General features: G+C 44.3%; 1 protein-coding gene across 1 annotated transcript; it reads right to left on the reverse strand.

Annotated features, from left to right (window-relative positions):
* Positions 1–5,941: 5,941 nt before the first annotated feature.
* LOC126188114 (cytochrome P450 9e2-like) lies at positions 5,942–9,810 on the reverse strand. The gene is made up of 2 exons (XM_049929586.1): positions 9,476–9,810; positions 5,942–6,558 (listed from the first exon to the last, which is right to left on the reverse strand). The coding sequence occupies exons 1-2, from the start codon at positions 9,726–9,728 to the stop codon at positions 6,392–6,394; spliced, it is 420 nt and encodes a 139-aa protein (XP_049785543.1). The 5' UTR covers positions 9,729–9,810; the 3' UTR covers positions 5,942–6,391.
* Positions 9,811–11,109: the final 1,299 nt, after the last annotated feature.

Genomic DNA, 11,109 nt, shown 5'->3' on the forward strand with positions numbered 1-11,109 from the left:
TCTTCTATAGCGTGTTATCAGTCCTCGCAGCAGCGACTCAAGTTGCTGGACGAGGTCTCTCTTCGTGCTCCATAAAAGCCCCGTTAGAGTGGCAGTCGTTCAGATTTCAGTCCCTAATACCCCATGTGTAGAATCGGATTTGAGTCCACGTATGAGACGGCTCATGTGGGTGAGTGCCATTCCGATCTCCCACCGTGTTGCTATAGTGAACGACTGTATGTCCCTGTAAGGTATGCTTACGCCACCAGAGTGCCGACCAGTGGGATCAGAGGAGGCAAGGGAGGCTGGGCCTCCTCACTTTCCTGTGCAGGAATGGTCCTAGTACGGTGGTTCCCAACCCCTGTTTCAATCAGACGTTAGCTGGTATCCCCGCCCTTCCTCCTCCCGTTGCCGTCTGTTCTACCCTCTTCCCCACAATTATCACCAACTATTTGTTTGTTAGAATGAATGATGAAGGAATTCGTGGTGCTTTGCAAGTGATACCCACAATTCCTTCTTAGATAAGGAAGCTAACTATCCACAGGGAGGGTAGACACTTGTTACAAAACATACTTCCCCTGCATTGACCCTCTCCATTGTGGCACTTGCTTAACATGCACTCTACACTTACAGTCCGTAAATCACTTGATCGTTGCACTCCATACTTCTGTACTGGCGAAATTTGAACACTTCAGGCTGATAATGCTTTGTGTCTGACCACAGCCACAAATATCAATAGTAATAATAATAAGAAAAATAATAATTGCTGTGTGCAACACTCTAGTAGGCCTTACTTAGTTACTGCTGTGTTGCCATGTCAATTAATTCATTTATCTGTTTCGAAGTGAGTAATGAAGCAGTTTCTGGACAGTTACAAGTACTATTTACAGCTTGGAGAAGACAATATCTGTTACGTATAAGCCGGCCGCGGTGGCCGAGCGGTTCTAGGCGCTTCAGTTTGGAACCGCGCGACTGCTACGGGCTCGAATCCTGCCTCGGGCATGGATGTGTGTGATGTCCTTAGGTTAGTTAGGTTTAAGTAGTTCTAAGTTCTAGGGGACTGATAACCTCGGATGTTAAGTCCCATAGTGCTCAGAGCCATTTGAACCATTTTTGTTACGTATATGCCCCACTTTTACCATCAGCAATGTATGGGACAAAGTACAATATGTGTGTTCAGTGGGTGGACGATGTGAGGAACCTGTAACCTCCACTGCATTAATGCTACTAATTGAGAAAAGAAATTATTCATAACTTATATAATTATTAGAGTCTTACAAAATTGTTATCATAGTAACGATTTTTTGAAAACAATTTAATTTTGCGAGTGAAACAGAATCAAATAGTTTAGTTTTTACACATCAGAAAATTTAATTTTAACACTCAGCAGGTAATTACCGTCAGGTGTCAAAATAAACCTTCATGCACTTTTATCAGTGAGTGCGAAACGATTAGCTTGTGTTATTCTTTCCAAACCGCCAGCACTCGAGAGCAAGTGCGAAAGCTTAAATCTAACAGAATGCAGACGGAGGTGCAAAGCGTATGGAGAGGAGGCCAGGTACATGGCAGGCCGCCTGTAACTATGACGTCACCACTAGGAGCACAAGAGGGGGTACAGACTGTCGCAGCGATGATGCCGTGCACTTTGGCGGCATGGGGGGCAGCAGCTGTGGTGCCGTCTGTCTACAGTCTGATTTAAAGTAGTTGTCGCCTGACGTTGCGGCGTTGTCACGTCCAGCACTGGCTGGAGGCAGCCGCCTCAGCGCATCGCTACCCCCCCCCGGCGATAGAAAATCGTTTTAAAGCCTGTATCTTCTACAGAAAGTAAGTAAAAAATTTCAAACCCATATAGGATGTATATCTCTACAATGTCTCTCAATCTGTCAAATATCTATTCTTAATTTTAATTAGGACAAAGGTCACGTTAATTTGTTTGAAACCATTTAAATTATCGATTTCGCAAACAGCTTCTAACTTATTACGTCAATACTGAAAAACTATTGGTGTTACAGCAAAATATTTTTTTTCCATTCATTACCAAAATAATGCACTCGGCAAAGAATCCTTAAAAGTTTTCGTAGTGCATTACGTTTCCTGTATATAAATTTCTCAAAATAGCGCTTTTGAGCAACCCTATTGTTCTGTCTAGACAAGACAGCCTAGACACAATGAGAGGGAGCCGAAAGGCACGCGCTTAAACTCACGCAGGCTGGCGTGAGGTCTGAAACAGGATACGTAATGAATGCTATAAAGAAAAGTACGTAGCTTCTGGAATACTTAACTTTAATCCACATTTGTAGAACATCGCTCTTGATGATACATTAATAGAATCTCAATATCTATACTGGTAATGTCGCCTTGCTAGGTCGTAGCAAATGTAGCTGAAGGCTGTGCTAACTATCGTCTCGGCAAATGAGAGCGTAATTCTCAGTCAACCATGGCTAGCAACATCGGCTGTACAACTGGGGCGAGTGCTAGTACGTCTCTCTAGACCTGCCGTGTGGTGGCGCTCGGTCTGCAATTACCGACAGTGGCTACACGCGGGTCCGTCGTATACTAGCGGACCGCGGCCGATTTAAAAGCTACCACCTAGCAAGTGTGGTGTCTGGCGGTGACACCACACCTATCAGTACTGAACTCGGAACAAGTATGACGTTTAAATCTCTATCTCCTATAAATATTATGTAGATATTTTGAAATTTACGTACAGTATGGCTCTCAGTGGTATCTATAAGCATATCAAACATCTTTTCTTAATTTTAATTAGGGCCGTTGTTACACTAACTATTGAAGTGTGAGAAATTTTCGTGTCCGGTAAAGTTTTCTTCTTTGGACTGCAAATCTCGAAAACTATTAAACACACTGAATAACATCTTGGTGTATATACAAAATGAAATAGAATTAAAATTCAGTCTAACTTACCGTAAGGAGATGACTAGAGCTGGCCAAACAGTATTTCTTAGTCTCGCGACAAGAATAGGAATTAATCGAAATAAATTCACAAACACGATATTTAATGACAGTAAGTACACTACCCACTAATCAGACAATGCGAAAACACCGCTTAATTCAGACTCAGAGTCAGTGGAACTATCCTTGTCGCTGCTCGTATTTACAGATATAATCAAGTCTTCGACACTTTGTTGGAAGATACCTTCATTGTTCCATGCGTCCTGTATCACTCCTTTCCCGTGATGCACTACCTTCTGCCAGTCTTTCGATGTCACAATATCAACTGCCTCTTTCAAAAGGCGTTCCACTTCGGTTAATGTGAATTTCTTATTTTCTGTAGCAATATGCCGTTTAACCTGAGCCCAAATCAGCTCTATTGCGTTCAAATGGCAATGGTCAGGAGGCAATCTAAGCACTTTACGCCCGTATTTTTTGCTACTTCATCCACAATGTAAATCGGGTTCTTTGGCTTGTGTTGCGATACAAGTTCTAATAATTCTGCCCTTGTCAAATTACTGTCGAACTGTACCTTATGTTTCTGTAACCAGCTAACAATGTAGTTTTTCCTCGTTGCCTTTGCGGGTGCTTTATCTTGTATTACTGAGTGGTAGGGAGCGTTATCCATAACAATGATAGAATTTTTTGTTAAGTTCTGGAGCACACAGTCTTCAAACCATTTCACAAAAGTATTGTGGTTCATCTCTTCGTGGTAGTCGGAGGTCTTATTTGAACTGAATAGCTGCAGACAATTTGGAATGAAACCTTTTGAATTTCCGGCATGTGCTACAGTTACCCTTTTTCCCCTGCCGATCGGAGCTGCCATACTACCGCTGATGGTACCGTCTGTCCAGCCTTTTTTTTAAACTGTGTCCTGCATTCACCCACGTTTCATCAAGCCGAATGATATCATCAAAATTTGTCCCCACTAATTCTATAAGAAAGTGGCATCGCCAGGCGGCAATATCTTGGCGTCCCATTAGTAACTTTCTGCCAGAGATGGATTTATAGCGGAATCCTAACATTTTCACGACTCATAGCAGAGACGAGTTACTACCCTGAAACAGGTCAGCCGCTGTGAGGGTAGCATGTAGTTTTTTGAGTGTTGGATACTCCTTCCTCGAATAAAATGCGTGTATTTGACGACGAATGGCATGTGCCTGAAAAGAGTCAAGTTTTGTGACCATCTTCTCTAGTCGCCTCTTTTTCCCAGGTGTCTCCAATTTAGATGATTCACTGGAGCCTTCTTTCGTGAGTTTCTCCTTGCAGATCCTTATTACTGATCGTTCGCTAACTTGCAGAACAGCTGCAGTTCTCTCCACCACCTTATCCAAAGGAACGAGAGGCCCTCCTGCATCCCTCTCTCTGTCTTAAAATACTCCCTTACGGAACACACGTATTCACGCGCCTGACTGCGTATAACGACGCCATGTCCGCCACTTTTTGGAGGTTTCCGAGGAGTGTGCAGCCTTGGCCTCCCTCTCTTGCGACTGCTTTCATCAGACATCGTAAACACGCGAAGCTACGAGTCACTCAAATCTCTCACCCGCACGTCTACTTGTACAACGGCTCGCTGAGGACTCGCTGGCACAATGCCTCAGTCAGCTCAGCAGAGCGACGTGGCAACGCAGTGTCAGACAGCTTAGGGGAGCTGCAAGCATAGCGTGCAAAGCTAATGTACCCTGTTTATTTCCCAGTTTCATTGTTGTGTAATAAGAATCAAATGACTATACTTCCAGCTTACGTAGAACGTAGTGAGAATCCCTACACTCAATACCTCTGCCCACAGGTATGGTTTAAGGTACACTGAGTGGTCACTTAAGTATGTGCCATGTAACTCCTGATCATTCCACGTTGCCCTTCAGTTTACATCACGACGACGATTCTTCGTGGATCTTGCGATGTGTGTATTACACAACGGTGAATTAAAATTTGTGCCAACAGCAGGACTCGTGCACAGGACCCTTGCTTACTAGGAAGATGAGCCACGCATTCCGCCACACTGGCGTTCCAGCTGCAGTACCTGCACTGACTACCGTAGTATGTCCCCCTCCCCCCTGACAGGCATTCCAGTTCACGCCCCCAGCCCACTGCTGTTCCCTCGTACACATGCATCAGTATTTCCAGCTGGTACAAATTTTAATTCATTGCTTCAGCCTACAACATTATCGTAGATATAGGTGGGACTCAATATGTCTCAGGAACATCAACTGTATATGTTTAAATTATTAACAGATATGTACGCAGTTTCCTCGCGTAGAATTACATCCTTACAAATATACATATTTATATGCAAATATTAAGTCTGGATCTTTAAACCCCACTGCTACGAAAACTGTGCAACGAATATGTATGTCTGTGGTAACTGCAGAGGCGACAGAATGTTTATAACGCAAAGTATATTTTATTGATATAATAAAACATCACAAATACTGTATATATGATCACAAAAATCGTTAACATACTCATGGAAATGTTTGATCCATAGCAAAATAAATTATAAAAATACTGTAAATTATAAATATCATATACATAATATAATTAACATATCTTCTTGATAAATAAAAACCCTTAAGTCTTCATAGATATAAAAAATACAGCAGTGGGTATCCTTTTTTATATTTGTCCTGCAGTGAAAGCAAATCAAAATATTGTTTATGAATAATACAATTACATTCTTATCTGGTATCATATTTAGTATTCAGTCTAATTAACGTAGAGCATATATCAGAATTTCGAAACTCTCTTTGGTCAGATGCTACATTGCTGAGAAAATAATCTAACAGTCAAAAAAATGGTTCAAATGGCTCTGAGCACTATGGGACTCAACTGCTGTGGTCATAAGTCCCCTAGAACTTAGAACTACTTAAACCTAACTAACCTAAGGACAGCACACAACACCCAGCCATCACGAGGCAGAGAAAATCCCTGACCCCGCCGGGAATCGAACCCGGGAACCCGGGCGTGGGAAGCGAGAACGCTACCGCACGACCACGAGATGCGGGCTAACAGTCAAAAGCTAAGATTAATCCATTAGATTCCCGTTACGTCATTACAATGGTAGATAACACTAATGACAGAGTATTCTCATCGTAATTAATTTTTACTCCGTATTCAAAACTATTTTAGCAGTTCTTGAGAAGAAGCGATTACAGGAAGCGACTTTCAGTGTCGTATGTGGCGGTCGCCCTTACGTGATCGACACGTTCCGAGTATCTGCCGTGACTCAGTTTGAATACATTGTACTGCATTCAGTGAAAATCTTCGGGAGTCATCGTAAAGTCTTGAGAAGAGACTTTTACAGGTGGAGACTGGATTCTTCTGATATTTTCATCCTCTTAACTTCTCATTTGTCATATAACGTATTCTGAGCTTAACTGTAATAACTACAAATTATTTCTTGACGCAGTTCGTCGTAGTATCGCAATACTCGAGTTCACTCTCTCGCACGTCAGACAAGTGTTCAAGACCTACGCCGAATGCCAACCCAAGCGCCGCCCTTGATGCCGAGCGACAGGTTGTCGGGCTGGATCACGAGCGGCACGGGCGCCTCCTCCAGCACGCAGAAGCTGAACCGCGACAGCAGGTGCGTCATCACGACCTTGGTTTCCATCAGCGCGAACCTCTGGGCTGGAACACCACAGTTGTGGCAAGAGGCAGACTGTACAGTACTGGAAGTAGTTTGCGAACGTGAACATCGGCTTTGTAATCAACACCACGACACATTTCCCGCCGTTAGTTAACACGATATCCCAGGAGGAATGGTAGATGTTCAGCGATGTGACAGGAACGTTCATTCGAAGCAAAGAAGACTTGTAAACAAGGGTTCTAAAATGCATACCTTAACAGCTATGACTGGTTATTCATATTTGCTGCTGTGAAACACGTCTACTGAACAACTGTTCATACCTCTTAAGATACACACTTTAGACCCACGCCTACTGTTTTTTTTTTTTTTTCCTGTCCATATTATCACCTCTCAAAACATAGAAAGTAAAAAGCTTGCTGTAGAAGTAATTCGTTGCACAATATCGAAGACGAGTAAGCGCTCAGATGTGCAGTTAAAGTCCATGTTTACTACACTTTTTAATGATCGTTCCTGTCGTTTCACAGAATACTCACCATTCCACCCTGAACATTACAGAGAATTATAGCAAACGAAAATGTAAATGGCTATACTAAACATTGATACAATTCTAGAGGAAAGAATATTGGTCACAGACGGATATCATTCTGACAGTATTGGTCACGAACATTAAATACTGGAAGCAATTGCAATTTGAGAAATTATAATACCACTGGATCATGGCAATGAAACATGCAAAACTTCACGTAGCACTACTACTGCCCCCAAAATCTTTGCTCTTGCAATTTGTTGAAATCCTGAAGGCAATAGCAAAAGCTTAAAAGCGTTTGGTGACACCTGGGGAGTGAGTGTGGTGATTGGCTCAAGGACACAGCTGCAAATTTACTCATTCTCGATCCTGATCGTGATAGACGCTCACTGAAGAGGATTGTGATGAAATATAAGAGTATGTGTGGTGTCAATTCTTTGAGACATGTCCAAAAGAACAGACACCGTTTTGATCTTGCAGCCACAATGAATCAAGACTCAATGGAATGAAAGACATCAGCTGCCAATAGGCACTGATTTATATCAGTACAGCAAGTTGCAAAATTTGTGTCATACCGGAATTCAAACTGGAGTCTCCTGCTTACGAGGCAGATGCACAGACCACTACGCCATCTGGACTAGGTGGTCAGCGCAGCTGTATCGATCACTGGCCGTCATCGCCTTGGTTATATATGTGGTGTCTGTTCTTTCGGGCATGGTTCAAATGGCTCTGAGCACTATGGGACTTAACTGCTATGCTCATCAGTCCCCTAGAACTTAGAACTACTTAAACCTATCTAACCTAAGGACATCACACACATCCATGCCCGATGCAGGATTCGAACCTGCGACCGTAGCGGTCGTGCGGCTCCAGACTGTAGCGCCTAGAACCGCTCGGCCACTTAGACCGGCTTTCGGACATGTCCGAGACCATGTTGGTGCTGCAGCCACAGCATAGGACCACCTCTGGCTGGCGCTACACATCCCACACGCTGCACGTTAAACGATTCAGGTGGCCATCGGTGCTCTGGGACGCCTTAGATCATCACTTGAGAAGCAACGCCGCGCGTCCAGCCTGCTACTGCCAAGTTTCTGTGTTGTTTGGACCTTTGTAGCTTCATGTACCACTGCGACCTAGGGCTGTCTGCGAGATATCCTGCTCCAGGTGTCCACGGCATGCAATTCACATCATACCATTTGCTCAGAAACTGGTTTTGATGGGTCTGCATTCGCTGACAGCAGCAATTGTTGTCGGGTTCGAAACCAGCTGACTCAGAAGACGTGATCTACATCTACATCTACATTGATACTCCGCAAGCCACCCAACGGTGTGTGGCGGAGGGCACTTTACGTGCCACTGTCATTACCTCCCTTTCCTGTTCCAGTCGCGTATGGTTCGCGGGAAGAACGACTGTCTGAAAGCCTCCGTGCGCGCTCTAATCTCTCTAATTTTACATTCGTGATCTCCTCGGGAAGTATAAGTAGGGGGAAGCAATATATTCGATACCTCATCCAGAAACGCACCCTCTCGAAACCTGGCGAGCAAGCTACACCGCGATGCAGAGCGCCTCTCTTGCAGAGTCTGCCACTTGAGCTTATTAAACATCTCCGTAACGCTATCACGGTTACCAAATAACCCAGTGACGAAACGCGCCGCTCTTCTTTGGATCTTCTCTATCTCCTCCGTCAACCCGACCTGGTACGGATCCCACACTGATGAGCAATACTCAAGTATAGGTCGAACGAGTGTTTTGTAAGCCACCTCCTTTGTTGATGGACTACATTTTCTAAGCACTCTCCCAATGAATCTCAACCTGGTACCCGCCTTACCAACAATTAGTTTTATATGATCATTCCACTTCAAATCGTTCCGTACGCATACTCCCAGATATTTTACAGAAGTAACTGCTACCAGTGTTTGTTCCGCTATCATATAATCATCCACTCGGTTAGGATGTTACTACGACCGTTGTTGTTACATCATGTTAAAGGACTGCGAGTTATACGCCACGCCTTGTTGGCAAGCTGAAGAGTCCGCCCTGATGCACGAACAACTTTGGCTGTTTCATTCACGAAGTGTTCATAGGCACATCTGAAGACCTGATCCTTAATGCCACTCTGCCATGTCTACATGTGTGCTGAATCTGTACAAGCGACTGGGACATCCACGACTATGTTCGCTTTGGAGCGTACCCGAGCATCTGGTACCAGTTTCTACAGCATCTGCAGTGTTCCGAAGAGAGCAGTATGGGGCTATATTTTGTTCAATGAGATTCCAACAACATAGATCTCTATATTTTGTTCAGTGAGGTTACTGTAAGATAGTTAAACCAAGAAAATTAAACTGTTAACTATAAACAAAGTCACAGGATTCGTTTCTAACTTGTAAAAGCTCAAGAGAGACAGTAAAAGAGAGGCACAACAAAGACTTACCGATGCAGACGCGAGGTCCGGACCCGAATGGGTAGTACGTGAACGGTTTGATGAGGTGCTTGTTCTCTGGCCTGAAGCGCTCGGGGTCGAAACGTCCGGGGTCCTCGTAGTACCTTGGGTCGTGGTGAATGCCGTGCACCGGCACCCAGATGCCTTCTCCGGGCTGGATCTCAACGCCGGGGCAGCTCTCTGTGGGGGGCAGCTTGTAGGGGCGCACGCACTTGCGGTCCAGCACAGCGCCGGGGGTGTACATGCGGAGTGTCTCTGTGTGCAGCGAGAGAACAACTGTGAGGCTGCGCCAGTGAAAATACTGCCGGGGTCCACCGCCGGTGCACGGCGGCGTGCGTCTCACTGTTGTAACATGTTTGTAATGAGGACGACAGAAGAGAACAGAAACGTCTAAACGCTAAAATCGACTGAAAGTGCAAAATGGCAAAGCAAGAATGGCTAGACAGGAAATGAAAAATTCTGTAGAAGCATGCACGACTGTAGAAAAGATAGGGGCCACGTCTAGAGAAAAGAGAACCACTTGCCTCAATATTAAGTGCTCAGATGGCAACCCGTGACTGAGGGTAAAAGGGAAGGTCGAAAGGTGGAAGAAATAAGTAAAGACCTATACAATGGCAATAAACTTGAAGACAGTATTACGGAGTTTTTTGAATGCTTTTCATTCACTACCCCTAAAGACTATGGCTCACTGTCGAGTTAGCAACTCAACAGCCAAATAACCGACGACTCCCAACTGGGAATATTGGAAGGTACTACTGACACCCCCCTCCACCCCGTCAACCATGGACCTTGCTGTTGGTGGGGAGGCTTGCGTGCCTCAGCGATAGAGAAAGCCGTACCGTAGGTGCAACCACAACGAAGGGGTATCTGTTGAGAGGCCAGACAAACGTGTGGTTCCTGAAGAGGGGCAGCAGCCTTTTCAGTAGTTGCAAGGGCAGCAGTCTGGATGATTGACTGATCTGGCCTTGTAACAATAACCAAAACGGCCTTACTGTGCTAGTACTGCGAACAGCTGAAAGCAAGGGGAAACAACAGCCGTAATTTTTCCCGAGGGCATCCAGCTTTACTGTATGCCTAAATGATGATGGCGTCCTCTTGGGTAAAATATTCCGGAGGTAAAATATTCCCCCATTCGGATCTCCGGGCGGGGACTACTCAGGAGGACGTCGTTATCAGGAGAAAGAAAACTGGCGTTCTAAGGATCGTAGTGTGGAATGTCAGATCCCTTAATCGGACAGGTAGGTTAGAAAATTTAAAAAGGGAAATGGATAGGTTAAAGTTAGATATAGTGGGAATTAGTGAAGTTCGGTGGCAGGAGGAACAAGACTTTTGGTCAGCCGAATACAGGATTATAAATACAAAATAAAATAGGGGTAATGCAGGAGTAGGTTTAATAATGAATAAAAAAATAGGAGTGCGGGTAAGCTACTAGAAACAGCATAGTGAACGCATTATTGTGGCCAAGATAGACACGAAGCCCACGCCTACTACAGTAGTACAAGTTTATAGGCCAACTAGTTCTGCAAATGACGAAGAAATTGAAGAAATGTATGATGAAATCAAAGAAATTATCAGATTGTGAAGGGAGACGTAAATTTAATAGTCTTGGGTGACCAGAATTCGGT

This window comes from Schistocerca cancellata, chromosome 5 (genome assembly GCF_023864275.1).
Source record: "Schistocerca cancellata isolate TAMUIC-IGC-003103 chromosome 5, iqSchCanc2.1, whole genome shotgun sequence".
Taxonomy (NCBI): Eukaryota; Metazoa; Arthropoda; class Insecta; order Orthoptera; family Acrididae; genus Schistocerca; species Schistocerca cancellata.